General features: G+C 43.0%; 1 protein-coding gene across 1 annotated transcript in view; it reads right to left on the reverse strand.

Annotated features, from left to right (window-relative positions):
• Positions 1–19,619, reverse strand: part of oca2 (oculocutaneous albinism II) — a 539,836-nt gene that overhangs the window by 101,508 nt on the left and 418,709 nt on the right. Inside the window, exons 19-21 of the mRNA XM_060826999.1 lie at positions 14,373–14,500; positions 8,189–8,248; positions 3,868–3,972 (exon numbers count right to left, since the gene is read on the reverse strand). Coding sequence (XP_060682982.1) covers positions 3,868–3,972; positions 8,189–8,248; positions 14,373–14,500 — 293 coding nt within the window. The remainder of the gene's footprint in view (positions 1–3,867; positions 3,973–8,188; positions 8,249–14,372; positions 14,501–19,619) is intronic.

Consider the following 19,619-nt stretch of genomic DNA (forward strand, 5'->3'; position numbering starts at 1 on the left):
AGTCACTTTCGGTTTGTTTTCCTCCAGTGGTCAAGTGCAATTGTCTGCTTTATAATTGCAACAGCGTCTCCGAAATTGCCTTTTCCACAGATGTATATGTGTATAGATAAAAGTGAGTTTTGACTGAAGGCATTTTCCTCTGTAATTGAGGAAAGGTACTTGCAGCCCCGACACAAAGAGTTCAACCCATTCACCAGCACAGTCCTATTTTTGGGGTCAGGAGCAAACTGCCAACAAACCAGCAAAGAGCAGTCAGCCTCCAATGACTGTGTGTGTGGAGTTTGCACATTTTCCCCGTATCTGCATGTGTTTCCTCCAGGTACTCCAGTTTCCTCCCACAGTCCAAAGATGTGCGTGGCAGGTGAATTGGCCATGCTAAATTGCCCATAGTGTTAGCTGCATTAATCAGAGGGAAATGGTTTTGGGTGGGTTACTCTTCGAAGAGTCGGTGTGGACTAGTTGGGCCGAAGGGCCTGTTTCCACACTGTAGGGAATCTAATCTAATCTAATCTCTGTATAGGCTGTGGAATCAGCTACCACACACAGGTCTTCACTAGATGGGCTGCAAAACCAAATAGATGGAGAAATAATTGGGGGCTTAATTTATCTCAATTACTTTACAAATTCTGTCGAAAAGAACTTTTACATAACGCACAAAAGCTGAACCTTATTGAGAACTAGTTCGCATTCAGGGAGGTCATTGTAAAAGTGAAAGGAGGTATTTATTACTGAAAGGACATAATTGAACAAGTGATGCAAGGTAATTTATTCACGAAACAAGGTGAATACAGATAATGTACTAGTCCAAGGATGTAATGAGAAGTTAATAAGTAGTTAAAAGAGGTTAGCAGCACATTAAATGTAACAAAATCATATTTTTTCTAACACATGTATTTATAATTTTATCACAGGAAGGAAGTTAGGATAGTTACAGCACAGCAGGAGTGGCACAGTGGCTCAGTGGTTAGCACTGCTGCCTCACAGCACCAGGGTCCCAGGTTTGATTCCAGCTCGGGCGACTGTGTGTGGAGTTTGCACATTCTCCCCGTGTCTGCGTGGGTTTCCTCCAGGTGCTCCGGTTTCCTCCCACAGTCCAAAGGTGCGCAGGTCAGGTGAATTGGCCATGTCAAATTGTCCATACTGCTGGGTGCACTAGTCAGAAGGAAGTGGGTCTGGGTGGGTTACTCTTTGGAGGGTCGGTATGGACTTGTTGCGCCGAAGGGCCTGTTTCCACACAGTAGGGAATCTAATCTAATCTCAGTATTGTCTTGCAGCTCACCATCTTCCTGCAAGAGCAACTCAGCTGGTCTAACTCCTTTGTCTTTCTCCCCATAACCCTGCAAATTATGTCCTTCCAGATTGTCCTCCAAATTCTCGGGGAAGTTGTGTAGTGGTAGTAATATAGCTGGACTAGAATCCCAAGCAAATGTTCCAAAGATATGGTCTCAAATTTCACCAAGGCAGATGTTGGATGTGAATTCAATGAAACATCAAAAACAAAAGGTCTAATGTTGAATGTGTAACCATTGCCAATTATTGCATAAACCTGAAGAAGGGTCACTGGACCTGAAACGTTAACGTTCTCTTCATAGATGCTGCCAAAACTGCTGAGTTTTTCTGTTTTAATGCCCTTAAGTGGGAACAAAGCTGCCATCCTTACCTGGTCAGGCCTATAGCAAACTGATGCTGGAAGCCTAGTGATGGGAGATAAGGAAATAGCAGGAGAACTTAACTAGTACTTTGCATCAGTCTTCACAGTGGAAGACATGAGTAATATCCCAACAATTAAAGGGAGTTGGGGGTTGAGTTGTGTATGGTTGCCATTACAAAAGAGAAAGTGCTAGAAAAGCTAAAAGGTCTTAAAATTGATAAATTTCCTGGCCCCGATGGGATACATCCTAGAGTTCTGAGAGAGGTGGCTGAGGAAATAGCGGAGGCATTGGTTTAGATCTTTCAAGAGTCACTGGAGTCAGGGAAAGTCCCGGATGATTGGAAGATCGCTGTTGTCATCCCCTTGTTCAAGAAAGGATCAAGACAAAAGATGGAAAATTATAGGCCAATTAGCCTAAGCTCGGTTGCTGGTAAAATTCTAGAATCCATCATTAAGGATGAGGTTTCTAAATTCACACGGATGATCCCTGGAATGGTTGGTCGAACAAACGAGAAATAGCTGAGGATCCTGGGATTGTATTCATTGGAGTTTAGACGATTAAGGGGAGACTTAATAGAAACTTACAAGATAATACATGGCTTGGAAAGGGTGGGCGCTAGGAAATTGTTACAGTTAGGCGAGGAGACTAGGACCTGTGGACACAGCCTTAGAATTAGAGGGGGTCAATTCAGAACAGAAATGCGGAGACATTTTTTCAGCCAGAGAGTGGTGGGCCTGTGGAATTCATTGCCGCGGAGTGCAGTGGAGGCCGGGACGTTAAATGTCTTCAAGGCAGAGATTGATAGATTCTTGATGTCACGAGGAATTAAGGGCTACAGGGAGAATGCGAGTAAGTGGCGTTGAAATGCCCATCAGCCATGATTGAATGGCAGAGTGGACTTGATGGGCCAAATGGCCTTACTTCCACTCCTATGTCTTATGGTCTTAATATGGCTGCAGTGATTGGAACCATGTAGATCTCATTGACAATGAGATCCTTGATTGGGGTTGTTAACCTGGGCCAATCAGAGAACCCTGGCTAAATTAGATCCCAACAATGTGGAAACAGGCCCTTCAGCCCAACAAGTCCACACTGACTCTCTGAAGAGTAACCCAGCCCTTCTCTGGCTAATGCACCTAACACTATAGACAATTTCGTATGGCCAATTCACCTGACATGCACATCTTTGGACTGTGGGAGGAAACCCACGCAGACACGGGGAGAATGTGCAAATTTCACACAGACAGTCACCCGAGGCTAGAATCGAACCTGGGACCCTGGCACTGTGAGGCAGCAGTGCTAACATGCCACCCTGTGGCTGACCAATATTAACAAGGCAAATGTTTTATTTCCCCCTCCACTCTATTTTAATTTAATCCCTGTCCTCCCCTTCACTATTTGATCACACAGCATTGCCCTCTGAGAAGGGCACTGCTTGTCACTGCCCCCCCTGGTGTTTCCTTCCTTCCTGGTGGGGGGAATTGAATAAAGATTTGTACACCTTGTGCCTTTCACTGTGTCCTACACCTGCACACACACCACATGGGTGCTGGGGAAAAATAAGCACTACCGCTGGTAGGTGGAAGTGTGGGGGGATAAGAAAAAAAAAACAAATAGCAGATTTAGTGTCTCCTCAGTTTAGGGCACTGACTCTGTGCTGACTGGGCCACAGTCAGTGTGTTCCTGCTACTGTTAAAAGAATGTATATATAAACAAGGGATTCAAAATCTCCTCACTTCAGGAACTGACTCTGAGCTGATTGGCCACAGTCAGTGTACTGTGCACACATCAATAAAGGGTGACTTGGTGACAGGATACCGGCCTCTGTGCAGTTATCTTAATGACTGACTCTAAACAGCCTTCTGAGCGATCAGAATGAATGCTGGCCAGGCCCAAGATGCCTGTGTCCAATAGTCACATCACAATAAATTGAATCTGCCATCATCACACTATCAATCAGTGCTTTCCCGACCTCACTGAGTAATGGGAAACATTCTGGTCTCACTGGTTTGTCCCAATTTATTTTTAAAGTATTTAAAATATTCCACAGTGCTTGAAAGGGGCAGAAGCTGATGAAAGCTTCCCTGTGTAGGAGGTAAACGTGGAGAGATAAATAGGAGCGCTGATTGAATGGCTATGTCGATGTTGCCCATGCTGGATGGTTCACTTTGGAACTTGTATGCTTGTATTATCCATCACTCTCGAACTGACTTACCATAGTGGCTGTGAAAGGGATATTATCTATCAGGGACGAGGCCAGAGAAGAAACCCAAATGACTAGGATTAAAGCGACAGAAAGCCGTTGTTCTTCCGGAACAGACTGTTTGGAGAGAAAATTTTAACAAAGAGAATGTTAGGAGAGAAAAATTACACTACATAATCATAACATATTCTTGAATGTATATGAGCTGATTGGGTGTCGACCTCTCCTGCTGTCCAATCAGAGTCACCATGTGGCTACAGGTGATGAGAGAGCTGCCTGCCTGGCAAATGCAAACAGCAACTGTTAGAGGACACTGTGGCCTTGGCACGGAGAGCTGGTAACTCAGCAGCGGGTGAGGAGACAAGAGACGGCACTGTGTGGTCATGGTTTCCAAGTTAAGTCGCAGTGCTCCACCCAGCGCTGGTTGAACGCTCAAATTCCACAAAGAAACAAGTGGGAGCAAATTCTATGTTGTCCTGTGGTAACTGCGCACTGACATGCACTAGACTGGCTTCATCTGTTAAAATACTGCAAACCCCATTCTGTTCTGCACAGGCTCCTTAACAAGCTTAAGGGGTCTGTGATTGGTAGCAAGCAGGTCCCCTATCCCTTTGTCACTCCGTTGCAAGTTACAATGTCCCTACCTCTGAGCCAGGATGCCCAGGGTCAAGCCTTACCCATTCCAGCAATGTGTTATAACATCTCTTAAAAGTTTGATTCGGAAAATATCTGTATATTGCAAACTGCCCTGGAACCAGCAGGTTATTTTGACAACCCTCAAGCAATGCAATTTTTAAATCACACCCACACCCATTGCCACTTCAATCAGCAACTGAAAATCGAGCCCAGTCTTTCGGATAGATTATTTTTCATCACAACTCAATTGGATTAAGGTATTTGACCTGATGTGTTGGGAATTCTCCCTTACTTCAGGTTTCCAGTATCTGCAAAAGTTTACTGTACTCTGGAAAGATTAAGGCGCTGATACATTAATGTAGTGGATTCCAAAGTTAGATCTGGGCATGAAATGTATGAAGAGTACATTCAGTTGATAAGAAGAGTTTAAGTAAAAATAGTCCTGCAGAACCATAACTGAAAAAATCGAGAATTAATATGCAATAATAAACGTGACTGGAAATGTAAGTGACCAGCTACATCATAAGTACATTTTTCTAGCCCTTAACATTTTGTGGGACTCTAAAACAAAACTAATAAGCCTTTATTGGAGCATATCAGTGGTGTTAAAAATTTAACTTTTTAAAACAACCTGGCTTTATTGACTTCTTAGTTATGAAAATATGGATAATGCAAGTCAAAATATCTGTCGAATACAAAGGACCTCGGTCATAGGATGTAAGTTAATGCTGCCGTTTTAACTACGTATCAGGAAGGACTCAAATGAAGGCCTTACATTTCTCTCACAGCCGAACAGATGCTCTCAAAGGCAGAGAAAATGCCAAGAGCTCTCCTTAAATATTTTAATTCATCTGATCCCAGCTGACCACAATTATTTTTCACCAGCCACAGGAATGCTGGCAAGAAACTTCTCTTGCTTTTAATTTGCAAAGAAAATGACCTTTATAAAATGCATGTGGCAGGAAGTTTAAAGATGCAATGTCATAACCTCCGTGCTGTACATCACACTGTTTGTGACTCAGCCATCCTTGTCCAAGCGTTAATTATTGCCCTGAGACCGCTTACTGATGTTCAATGTTGCTACCAGGTACACAAAGATCACCAAACTTGTGAAATTGACCTGAAATTAACAAGCAAGTGCAAAGGAAATTGCACATTGGAATGGTGTTAATTTATGAAGGTTCTCTAGCATCACTGTTGCAATATGCCATCTGGTGAGCTGATTTACGCAAGCACTGATGTGTCAAAGATTGGTGCATTCTACAGAAGCTAGTCTTCTCCTTCGGAAGCAGACCCTCTAGCTCAAGAATTACTTGAATAGATGTATTCTCAAATGGGTGGCAAGTCCACAACAAGATCTGCAGCCTATGCCACAGATGGGATAGGCGATACTTGAAGGGTAAATGGTGTATTTACGAGTTTGTGTCTTCCTTCTGATGTCTCAACCTCACCCCTGCTCATTTCCAATGAAGCCTTATCTTACTTCCCATTTATACAGTACCTTAATGAACACTTTCTGGAAATCCAGATATAATCTAAGGATTCGTGAAAGGTTATTACACTGCATCCTCTACCTCTGCAACTATTTCCTTCAAAGGCGGAGGGTGGAACCCATCAATTCCAGGAGATTTACAGACCTTTAACCCTACTAATAACCCTTGCATGTTTTTGCCTGCAATGATAGTTATTGTGTTTAGTTCCTCCCCCTTTTAGCCCCTTGATTATTTAGTAATTCTGGAATGCTATGAGCTATCTTTGATTCAAAGCATTTATTCAACTCCTCTTCCATTTCCTGCATTTCCATTACTAATGTTCCCACCCTGGTCTCAGAGTTGCCTCTGTTCACTCTGGCCTTTTTTGTCCTTTTTAGATAATTAAAGAATTTCTTACTGTCGTTTTTTTCCATTATTTGCCAGTTTGCCCTCATAGTTCATTTTGTCCCTCAATTTACTTTAAGACAAATTTTATTGTCTTTTAAAGTTTTCCTGATCCCTACAGTTGACCAGTAATCCTTGCCACATTCTTGTTTTCAATCTGATACTGCCCTCAATATTTTGGAGGGGGGGGGAAAGTCAGTGTCTATTGTGGATCAACTTCACATCCAGCAGCTCCCACATGCTGTAACTGCAACACATCACCTGACCAATGTGATGATGCAGGGGCTTTAAGATGTTATTTTGTCCCTTTTTTTGAAGACAGAGGCAGTCTCCAGAACCACTATAGTAAACAGCTTGGGAGGCCTTGGGTTTTTTTTAAAAAACAGCCTGAATGGGTGTGGCCAACTCCCACAGGTCAGGAATCCTGGGACTTTAGGTCGAGCTTTAAGCAGAAGCAATTGGGGTCTCAACAGAGTTGGGAGCTTCCTGGCTGCTACTCTCTCTGAATCTTCTCTTGGTGTTTTTTCTTTCTCCTGGATTGGAGAACTATATGTGAGAATCTATGTCTGATTTATTTCTTTACATCAAGGGATGTGTTTATGGGGGGTTACTACATTGGAACAGGTTGATTAGATTAGATTCCCTACAGTGCGGAAACAGGCCCTTCGGCCACAACACGTCCACACCAAAGAGTTAACCTCCCCCCACCAAGACCCATTTCCCTCTGACTAATGCACCTAACACTATGGGCAGTTTAGTATGGCCAATTCACCTGACCTGCACATCTCTGGATTGTGGGAGGAAACCCACACAGACACGGGGAGAAAGATGCAAACTCCATACAGACAGTCGCCCGAGGCTGGAATCGAACCCGGGTCCCTGGCGCTCTGAGGCAGCAGTGCTAACCACTGAGCCACCATAATTAGTAATAATTATTACATCTATTATTCTGTAAAGTTTTCTGATCAAGTTAAGTTATTCTAAATTCCTCTTTCTTCGGTTGTCAACTGTTTGCAATGACAGTGTTTAAATATATTGTATTTTGCTTAATGTTGAGTAGTTTCACCAGTCACATTCCATTAGGAACAGACATTCATATTTGCCTTTAAAGGTAGAAAAATGTTCGAGTCTAGGCTACCTTCTTAGAATATTTTGTTGGGGTCTGGTCTGGTCCATAGCACCAAAGTTGATTCAAGCTTCTGCTGACATTCACCCTGATATTTCCCAGCAGCCAATGGACTGAATGATGTTTTGACTTTGAGCACTGCCAGTGTTTTTAAGTGCCTCCTCTCAATCTGTTTATTTCTAATCAAATATCTTTACTAATCTATCCTACACTGCCACTGGCAGCATCCTTGTCTTTAGCAAAGACAGATGTAACGCTCAGTTAATAACTCCTGCTCCATTAGAAGATCACTCTGCTCTCATACACTCCTCATTTAGCTTCAGTTTTTCTCTGCCATCTTTGTACTTATCCAAATTCTCAACTCAATAATGAACCTGGAATTTATCCTGGGTTTAGATTTTCTGTTTCATTTTAATGTCCACATCGTTACATCATCCAGGGAGTTCGGGTTTTGGATGCCAATCCATTCTCTCTCGTGGGCATGAGATGCACAAGTGATACCAACTGAGACACAGCTGGCATAGCTAGTAGGCATTCTCACAGATGTTGGGGATAACTGCTGCTTACAATTGTTACAAACTCATTCTCCACAAATGGGATGTGTAAGTAATAGTAACCATCGGGTAAATCAGCCTTTGGATTGTGAAGGTAAGAAGCAGCAAATGGGTTCCTCTGTGCTCCTTCCCAAGGTTACCTTTATCAATGTGGCTGTCTGCTCTCCAATGTAGTCAATCAATTGCAAGTTAGCCAGTGCCTGGAAGAGAAATGTTAAACTGAGAGAAAAGTCAAGTCACACGCAGAGTCAAGAGAAGATGAAAAACAAATATGATAGCTCACTCTGCACACAACAGTTCAGCAAAGAAGTACTCATAGATCAGGAAGAGTTGTTCCATTTAATGACATATTTCTACTAATACTTGAACACAAACACAGTTGGATAACAGGTATCCCATTCAGAACAGATATAACAGCTTCCTGACTTTTGATTTAAGAGGCCTCCTTCAAAATCAATATCTTTTTTAGATTTTGATTCTTATTTGGTTTTATAAGCTTCTGGCAGCTTGCATGGAATTAGAAGCTTCTTGGAACAAGCGTTGTTTCAGAGTTTCAGCTGAAACAATCTATAATAAATAGTGTTAAAGCAGCTCAGATTTCAGCAATGGCTCTCTTGCCATGTTATGAATTGTGAAAGTAGGGATTTTAAATGGTTTCAGCAGAATGGAAGCACATTTTTTTTTTGCCAGCCTTTTCACCCCATTCTCAATCTATTTGTATTGTATCAATGCTATTTAACTTAATTTTTAATGGGCCAAATTCGAAATTTCTCCAGAATGTTCTTTAATGAGATGTGAACATTTTGTTGTAATTTTGCTAAGACCCAGCTTAGGTTATCACTGGTCAACTCAGGTCCCCATCATGATAAATTTTCTATTTTTTATCTAATTGTAAGAGTAGTGGACAGCGAAGAAGGTTACCTCAGATTACAACAGGATCTTGGTCAGATAAGCCAATGGGCTGAGAAGTGGCAGATGGAGATTAATTTAGGTATATGCAAGGTGCTGCAATTTGGGAAAGCAAATCTTAGTAGGACTTATACACTAAATGGTAAGGTCCTAGGGAGTGCTGCTGAACAAAGAGACCTTGGAATATAGGTTCATAGCTCCTTAAAAGTGGAGTCACAGGTAGATAGGATAGTGAAGAAGGCATTTGGTATGCTTTCCTTTATTGGTCAGAGTACTGAGTACTAGGGTTGGAAGGTCATTTGCAGCTGTACAGGACATTGGTTAGGCCAGTGTTGGAATATTGTGTGCAATTCTGGTCTCCTTCCGATTGGAAAGATGTTGTGAAACTTGAAAGGGTTCAGAAAAGATGTACAAGGATGTTGCCAGTGTTGGGGAATTTGAGCTATAGGGAGAGGTTGAATAGGCTAGGACTGTTTTCCCTGGAATGTTGGAGGCTGAGGGGTGACCATATAGAGGTTTATAAAATCATGAGGGCCATGGATAGAGTAAATAGACAAAGTCTTTTCCCTGGGGTGGGGGAGTTCAGAACTAGAGGGCATAGATTTAGGGTGAGAGGGAAAAGATATAAAAGAGACCTAAGGGGCAACTTTTTCACACAGAGGGTGGTACGTGTATGGAATGAGCTGCCAGAGGAAGTGGTGGAGGCTAATACAATTGCAACATTTAAAAGGCATTAGGATGAGTATATGAATAGGAAGGGTTTGGAGGGATATGGGCCGGTTCTGGCAGGTGGGACTAGATTGGGTTGGGATATCTGGTCGGCATGGACAAGTTGGACTGAAGGGTCTGTTTCCTTGCTGTACATCTCTATGACTCTATGACTGTAATATAATGTGGCAGTCCTTTGTTGAAACATCAGGCTACAATGGTGCAGGTTTGGTTTTAACAATAAAATAGAAGTTTATTACACATTTAAAGAAAAACAATAAACCAAATCAAATAATGTAAACAGGAGGCACTTCTGCCGTGGTAATGTTTCTGGATGAGTAATCTCGATCTCTAGGGTACCGTTCTGGGGGCAGAGGTTCAATTCCACCAGATGGTGAAATTTAAACTCATTAAAAACCCAGGAATTAAAAGCTAGCTTAACAGCAACATTGTTGTGGTTCTGTTCGCCGAGCTGGAAGTTTTTGCTGCAAATGTTTCGTTCCCTGGCTAGGGAACATCATCAGTGCTATTGGAGCCTCCTGTGAAGCGCTGCTTTGATGTTTCTTCCGGTATTTATAGTGGTTTGTTCTTGCCGCTTCTGGGTGTCAGTTTCAGCTGTAGTAGTTTGTATGTGGGGTCCAGGTCGATGTGTCTGTTGATGGATGTTCTTGCCGCTTCCGGGTGTCAGTTTCAGCTGTAGTGGTTTGTATATGGGGTCCAGGTCCATGTGTCTGTTAATGGAGTTTGTGGATGAATGCCATGCCTCTAGGAATTCCCTGGCTGTTCCCTGTCTGGCTTGTCCTATGATGGTAGTGTTTTCCCGGTCAAATTCATGTTCCTGGTTGTCTGAGTGTATGGCTACTAGGGATAGCTGGTCGTGTCGTTTTGTGGCTAGCTGATGTTCATGGATGCGGATTGTTAGCTGTCTTCCTGTTTGTCCTATATAGTGTTTTGTGCAGTCCTTGCATGGTATTTTGTAAACTACGTTAGTTTGGCTCGTGCTGGCTATTGGGTCCTTTGTTCTAGTGAGTTGTTGTCTGAGTGTGGAAGTTGGCTTGTGTGCTGTTATGAGTCCTAAGGGTCGCAGTAGTCTGGCTGTCAGTTCTGAGACGCTCCTGACGTATGGTAGTGTGGCTAGTCCTTTTGGTTGTGGCATGTCCTCATTCTGTGGTCTATCTCTTAGGCATCTGTTGATAAAGTTGCGTGGGTATCCGTTTTTGGCGAATACCTTGTATAGGTGTTCCTCTTCCTCTTTTCGCAGTTCTGGTGTACTGCAGTGTGTTGTGGCTCTTTTGAATAGTGTCCTGATGCAGCTTCGTTTGTGTGTGTTGGGGTGGTTACTTTCATAGTTTAGGACTTGGTCTGTGTGTGTTGGTTTCCTGTGTACCCTTGTGGTGAATTCTCCATTGGGTGTTCTCTCTACTAACACGTCTAGGAATGGGAGTTGGCTATCCTTTTCCTCTTCTCTCGTGAATCGTATTCCTGTGAGTGTGGCGTTGATGATTCGGTGTGTTTTTTCTATTTCTGTGTTTTTGATGATTACAAAGGTGTCATCGACGTATCTGATCCAGAGTTTGGGTTGGATTTGTGGTAGGGCTGTATGTTCTAACCTTTGCATAACTGCCTCTGCTATGAGTCCCAAGATTGGTGATCCCATGGGTGTTCCGTTGATTTGTTCATATATCTGATTGTTGAATGTAAAGTGTGTGGTGAGGCACAGGTCTAGTTGTTTAAGCATGCCGTCCTTGTTGATAGGTTCGGCCTCCTGTGTTCTGTTATGTATGTCCAGTAGGTTGGCTATTGTTTCTCTGGCTAGGGTTTTGTCAATTGATGTGAACAGTGCCGTCACGTCGAATGATACCATGGTTTCTTCTTTGTCTATGTGTGTATTCCTGATGATGTCCAAGAATTCCTGTGTTGATTGTATGGAGTGTTTGGATCCGCTGACTAGGTGTTTCAGTTTTTGTTGTAGTTCTTTGGCCAGTTTGTATGCTGGTGTCCCTGGTAGTGATACTATGGGTCTGAGTGGGATGTCTGGTTTGTGTACTTTGGGTAGTCCGTAGAATCTGGGGGTGTTGTTGCTTACCGGTTTCATTCTTTGCTGGTCCGCTTTGGTTATCTGTCCGTTTTTTTGTAGATTCCTTAGTGTGTTGATTATTCTATTGGTGAGTTGTGGTGTGGGGTTGGAATCCTTCATTTGGTAGGTGTTGGTGTCTGCGAGGAGTTGTTGTGCTTTATTGATGTAGTCTGATTTATCTAAGATGACCGTCATTCTGCCTTTAAGAGAACACCCAATGGAGAATTCACCACAAGGGTACACAGGAAACCAACACACACAGACCAAGTCCTAAACTATGAAAGTAACCACCCCAACACACACAAACGAAGCTGCATCAGGACACTATTCAAAAGAACCACAACACACTGCAGTACACCAGAACTGCGAAAAGAGGAAGAGGAACACCTATACAAGGTATTCGCCAAAAACGGATACCCACGCAACTTTATCACCAGATGCCTAAGAGATAGACCACGGAACGAGGACATGCCACAACCAAAAGGACTAGCCACACTACCATACGTCAGGAGCGTCTCAGAACTGACAGCCAGACTACTGCGACCCTTAGGACTCATAACAGCACACAAGCCAACTTCCACACTCAGACAACAACTCACTAGAACAAAGGACCCAATAGCCAGCACGAGCCAAACTAACGTAGTTTACAAAATACCATGCAAGGACTGCACAAAACACTATATAGGACAAACAGGAAGACAGCTAACAATCCGCATCATGAACATCAGCTAGCCACAAAACGACACGACCAGCTATCCCTAGAAGCCATACACTCAGACAACCAGGAACATGAATTTGACTGGGAAAACACTACCATCATAGGACAAGCCAGACAGAGAACAGCCAGGGAATTCCTAGAGGCATGCCACTCATCCACAAACTCCATTAACAGACACATGGACCTGGACCCCATATACAAACCACTACAGCTGAAACTGACACCCGGAAGCGGCAAGAACAAACCACTATAAATACCGGAAGAAACATCAAAGCAGCGCTTCACAGGAGGCTCCAATAGCACTGATGATGTTCCCTAGCCAGGGAACACAACATTTGCAGCAAAAACTTCCAACTCGGCGAACAGAACCACAACAACGGACACCCGAGCTACAAATCTTCAACCAGACTTTTAACAGCAACATTGCAACCATTATAGAGTTGTTAGAGATGTACAGCACAGAAACAGACCCTTCGGTCCAACTCATCTATGCTGACCAGATATCCCAATCCAATCTAGCCCCATTTGCCAGCACTTGGCCCATATCTCTCTGAACCCTTCCTATTCATATACCCATCCAGATGCCTTTTAAATGCTGTAATTGTACCAGCCTTCACCACTTCCTCTGGTAAGTCATTCTAGACATGTACCACCCTCTGCGTGAAAATGTTGCCCCTTAGGTGCCTTTAATATCCTTCCCCTCTCACCATAAACCTATGATCTCTACTTCTGAACTCCCCCAACCCAGAGAAAAGAACTAGAGGGCATAGAATTAGGGCGAGAGTCTTATAGAAATACTTGAAGTGATATGCTTGCATTTAGGAGGAACTGAATAGGTGATTGTGGTATACAAATAATGAGTGTATGCTGGTAACATGCTCCTGCAGTGTCCATTATAACAGAAACATATAAGATGGAGTGTAGTCTATGTCAGATGCCAGCCACTGTACAGATGATATTCCAGCAAGTTCCCAAGATCTACTTCAGCCCTAATTCCAGGCACTCTATTCTCTCACACCTCTTATCAGATACTTCATGTTTCTCATTGCCACATTCCCTTTCATGAGCAATTCTTGTCTAGTTAAAATTGTCTCCTCGAGCAATGCTTGCTGGCATGGTCAGTTCCTCCTAAGAGTCAACAGCATCAACTTCCAATATTATCAATATCTTTCTTCCTTAAATATTCTATTTCTCACACCCCAAGAGATAGACAAGGTCCCTTGCAAGTTACACCAGCTAATTCTGTGCTCATTTCTTCCAATTGTTTCTGTTGCCCACAGGTTTTCCAACACTGCACTCCATCTGCCATAGTTTTGCCTGTTCACTTAGTCTTCCCATGTCCCTTTGCAAATACATCTTCTCAAGCTCACATCTTAACTGTTTGTCCTAATTTAGGATAAAAACACAAAAATCTAATTGCAGGCCGTTGGCAGAATCAAACATTCTGAAGTCATCAGCTTAAGTTCCTGCATCACGGGACACAGTGCTAGAAACTCTGGTCAGGATGTTATCTGGAATAGGCATGATATGGAGATGCCGGTGTTGGACTGGAGTGGACAAAGTTAAAAATCACACAGCACCAGGTTATAGTCCAACAGGTTTAATTGGAAGCACTAGCTGTCGGAGCGCTGATCCTTCATCAGGAAGTTGTCAACCACCTGATGAAGGAGCGGCGCTCCGAAAGCTAGTGCTTCCAATTAAACCTGTTGGACTATAACCTGGTGTTGTGTGAGTTTTAACTTTGTGTGGAATAAACTCCACAAAGATTCACAACCCATTGAGAAATTCCTCCTCACCCCAATCCCAGATGATTGGCCCCTTGTGGCCCAGATGATTGTGCTCCTGTGTTTGAGAGTGGAGAACTGAGCTCTTAACCTTACTAAAAACGAGGTTCATAACAAATATAAAGTACCTCCATGAGGATAAACAGTGCAGCAAAGAAAAGGAGGGTTGCCCATTCAATTCTGTGCAGTATAATCTCAAAGTCATGGATGTCAGCTAGGACCAGAAGCCATATTGCACCCAACATTGCGATCCAACCTATTGAAAATGCACATCGATGGTTAATACAAGAACAATGCTTCAGACAAAATATGTAACATCAATATAACAGAATAACACAAATTCAATCAAAGCGATCTCTAGGAGCTTCACTTGAAATTATTTTCCTTGCAGTTTTGGCTATCAAACTGTGTGTGATAAATATGAAACAGCAGCTCACTTTGTGCACGCAAAAGTGCTGCCAAAAGCTAATGACTGATGCAAATTAAAACAATTAACGATTTCCAGGTGGTGGCTTGGTTTTCAGTCCGACAGAACCAATTGTGTATTTTTGTTATATTTCAGCTGTAGTTCCATATTGCAATTAGAGCTGCAAGTGTTATTTAGCGTTTGTCTTGAAAAGACAAAAAAAAACAAGGAGAAACAAACAGCCTGCCTTTATATAACACTTTAGCAGGTCCTCAGAAATGCCCAATAGATTTCACAATCAAACGATTATTTTTGAACCAGACTCACTGCTAAAGAGCCAGATGTTGCAGTCAATTTGAACACAGTAAAGCCGAAAAAAGAGAAAGTTGCTCGAACAGGATTTTTTTTTAATGGTGTTGGACAAGGAATGAGTGGGCAACATTACTAAAAACGAGGTTCGTAACAAATATAAAGTAGCTCCATGAGGATAAGGAGTGCAGCAAAGAAAAGGAGGGCTGCCCATTCAACTCAAAGTCATGGATGTCAGCCAGGACCAGAAGCCATATTGGTTTGGGTTACCAGCACAGAGGCAGGCGGTTCTGTAAGTTACCAGCTCCTCAATAACTGGGGTTGAGTGGCCTTAGACAGTAAACTTTCCCCTTGGCATCTCTGAGGGAGCTACCTCAAGCTTGAGTGCTTCTTTCATCATGGAGCTTGGAATGTGCCAGTCTGGACCAGTCAGTCGAGGACAACTCTTTGCACATCTCATTTCAGACCTCCTTTCACTGAGTTGATGTTTCTCGGGGCCCAGTTCAGATAAAATGGAGCTGTTGTTGAACTGGGAGTCAATGTAGATCAGTGAGCTGAATGAGATTTCAGACTGTACAGTAGTTGTTTTTCAATTGAATTTAAATCGATAACATTGAAAAATCAAATCTGACATATAACATGTAAAGGTTCTGCATGTTGGCAGGAATGCTTTTTTATAAGAAAACAAACAATCTTAGTTTCTCCATGTCACCAAAGAATTTCACATTTTCTACCAGTACATTTACATTGTTTTCTCTTTCAGGCCTTGACATACATTCCTGATGAAGGCCTTATGCCCGAAACGTCGACTCTCCTGCTCCTTGGATGCTGTGCTTGTCCAACACCACACTTTTCAACAATAAAACCTAAAGTGCTGTTCTGTCAATTGGCTGGAGTGAAATCAAAGCAACTTTTATAACTTCCTTCCCTCCCTATGCTGGATGACGATGCTAACAGCATGGGTTCAACTCCCGCACTGGCTGACATAACCGTGAAGAACTCTCCTTCTCAAACTCTCCCCGTGCTTGAGGTGTGGTGACCCTCAGGTTCAACTACCACCATGAGAGAGCAGCCCCGTGGTCTGGTCGAACTACGGTGATTTTAGCTTTTACTTTCTGCTTCTGTTGACGAGGCTAAGGTTCCCATCAGCCTTTTAACAGCTTTCTCCACTGTTCAGTTATCTTCAGTCACTTGATTACCTGGACCCCCCAGGTACATGTGTCTCAGGAGATGGAAGGATTTACTTTTCTTCCTTTTATTCATTCACAGGATGAGGGCACTCCTGTCTGGGCTGGCATTTATTGCCCATCCCTAATTGCCCAGAGTCAACTCCATTGCTGTGGGTCTGGAGTCACATGTAGGCCACACCAGGTAAGGATGGTAGATTTCCTTCTCTGAAGGACAGTAGTGAACCAGATGGGTTTTACAGACATTCAACTGTGGATTTTCATGGTCATCAATTCCAGATTTCCATTGAATTCAAACTCCCCCATCTGCCTCAGTGAGATTCAAACCTGTGTCCTCTGAACACTACCCAGACCCTGGATTAATAGTTTAGCGCTCAAGAGTTTTTAGCAAATCCCTTCCTTCAATGACAGCAGAAACAACATTTTTGGCTACCTTTAGATAGCAGAGATAGTTAAATTTTGGAGAAATAAGGAGATGAAAGGTATACGGGTAAGAAGCGATGTGAAATAATCATGGATTTATTGAATGGCAGAACGGGATCAAGGGCTGAGTAAACTACACTTGATCTTAGTTCTTATGTTCTTATTATGTTGTTTCTTTACTGAATGTGGGTTCTCTAAGAAATTATTTTACTCTTTATTTGTATTTGTTTTCTACCTAATTAGTTTCTGCCAAGATATTGTGCTAATGGGATGAGCAGGCAATCTGCTCCAAGGCCTGTGAAATATTAATCCATCTGTCGGAGATAGAACAAACAGACGGAAAAGGAAGTCATAAAATGTGCAAAGAAAATTAGAATTGGACGAAGAGTGATGACTAAAAGTAAAAGGTGAATTTTTGTTTTGAAAGTAGGGCTTTAAAGAAGGTAATTTTTTTGACATTTTACAGTTATGCTTTTGTTTCTAGGTATGATAAAATCAGACATTATGACAATGAACAAGCAGCAATTTGGCAGATAGTTGTTAGGTAGTAATTTTATTCAGTTAGTCGAATGGCATAAAATGCTGAAACTGGAAACTTATGCAATTAACAATGGAACAATGAGAAAGGGCACAGGTTCCAAAGTTTGCAGGAAAGCCAATTTCTTCAGCAGTATGGCACAGTACTGACATTCCGAGTGGGCATTGCTGAGATACACTGGCTGGCACAGCAAGCCCACTTCAGCCTTACTTTCTCAGTCCCTTTCCCCGTGTTCATTATCCACCCCCACACGCCTAGCTCCTGCTCAGTATGGGATGGTCCCAGCACAGCTAACCCATTCACAATGACTCACACTTCCCATTAGACCCACTCAGCGTTCAGCGTTCTCCCAGATTATCCTCAGCAATACCTCTATCTGCTTCTCCTCTTCCTTCTCTCACTATGCACTGTCTGCAGCTAGAGAATCCGTGGTACTGGAAAAACACAGCAGGACATGCAACATTGGAGGAGCAGGAGAATCGATGTTTCAGGCAGGACACTTCATCAGGAACCACCCTCAAACCCAAACCCTTCCCACCATCAGCACAAATACCACCAGGTCCTAGCTGCTTTCAGTTCTGATGAAAGGCATAAAATATAAGTCTGCTTCTCTCTCCACAAATGCTGCCAACCTGCTAAGTTCCTCCAGCACTTTTGGTTTCTCACTTTGTTCCAAGGACTTGGTCAACAGAGTAGACAGGAAAAGCCCTGATGAAGGGCTTTTGCCCGAAATGTCGATTTTCCTGCTTCTCGGATGCGACCTGACCTGCAGTGCTTTTCCAGCACCACTCTAATCTAGACTCCGATCTCCAGCATCTGCAGTCCTCAACAGAGTAGGCAGCACATGAAACGGCAAGATAATATTGCATGACCACCTACAGCACTAACAGTGAGGCTTGTGGGCACACTTAAACCTGGGAGCACTGAAGGCTGAAATGAGATACAAAGTGTTGTTTACGATACTCAGTTGTGAGGAAACTATCTGACCACATTTTAGCAGCATGCTTTGCCAGACCAAAGGAGAAAGCTCGTTGTGAAATGCTGCAAGCTGCCTGTTCACAGCTAAGAGCAATCAAGATTCTCCAAGTAGAAACATCTGCATAATGACCTTCCAGCTCAGCAAGCTAACCTTCAAACACATCCACAACCCGAGCTACAAATCTTCGCAAGGACCTCATGGAATACTTGCCTGTGAGGCCCAGTGTTAAAACAGGGATCTCAAGAAAAAAGACGGAAACTGTGTTCAATCATACTCAGAATCACCGTCATATAGCATGGAAACAGACCCTCAGTCCAACTCATTCATGCCACCTAAGTTTCCCAAACTAAACTAGCCCCATTTGCCTGTGTTTGGCCCATATCTCTTTAAACTTTTCCCATTCATGTACGTGTTCAAATGTCTTTTAAATGTAACTGTATCTGCATCTACCACTTCCTCTGATAGTTCCTCCCAAACACAATCCACTATCTTTCTCCTCTCACCTTAAAATTATGTCCCTACTTTTGATCTCTCCAATCCTAGGGAAAAGACCGAGGGAACCCCCTACGCTCCAGTGAAAAAAAGCTTATCCAGTCTCTCCTTATGACTCAGACCCTTGAGTCCCAGTAACATCTTCTATACCTTGTTTTAAGATAGAAAGATGGTTGTGATTGGTCAAGGTGAGTCATCTCAGCTCCAAGACATCTATGCAGGAGTTGCTCAGGGTGATATCCTCAACCCAATCAAATTCAGCTGTTTCATCAATGGCCTTCTCGCCACTGTAAGGTTAGAAGTGGGGACAGTCGCTGATCTTTGCACAATGTTCAGCCCCATTTGCGACTCCTCAGATATTGAATAATGCTACAAGATCTGAACAATATCCAGGCTTGGGCTAACAAGTGGCAAGTAACAGTCATGCCACACAAATGCCAGGCAATGACCACTCCAATAAGAGATGATTTAACCACATTCAATGGTGTTGCTGTCACTGATTCCCCCACTGTCAACATCCTGGGGGTTATCATTGACCAGGAGCTCAATTGGACTCTCCAAATAAATACATTGGGAATAAGAGCTGGTCAGAAGATGGGAACACTGTGGCAAGTAACTCACCTGCTCACTCCCCAAAGCCTGTCCACCATCTACAAGACAGAAGTCAGGAGTGTGATGGAATAATCCCCACACACCCTGAATGGGTGCAGCTCCAACAACAAAGAAGAAGCTTGGCACCAATCAGGATAAGGCAGCCCACTTGATTGGCACCACATCCACAAGCATCCACTTCCTCCACCAATATGCTCATTAGCAGCAGTGTGTACCATCTACAAGATGCACTCCAGAAGTTCACCAAAGATCCTCAGACAGCATCTTCTAAACCCATGACCACTTCCAACTAGAAGGACAAGGGCAGCAAATACACGGGAACACCACCAACTTAAAATTCTCCTCGAAGCCACACATCATCCAGAGACTTGGAAAAATAGTTTTTCATTCCTTCAGTATTGCTGAATCAAAACCCTCCCCAAGCACATT

This window comes from Hemiscyllium ocellatum, chromosome 6 (assembly GCF_020745735.1).
Source record: "Hemiscyllium ocellatum isolate sHemOce1 chromosome 6, sHemOce1.pat.X.cur, whole genome shotgun sequence".
NCBI lineage: Eukaryota > Metazoa > Chordata > Chondrichthyes > Orectolobiformes > Hemiscylliidae > Hemiscyllium > Hemiscyllium ocellatum.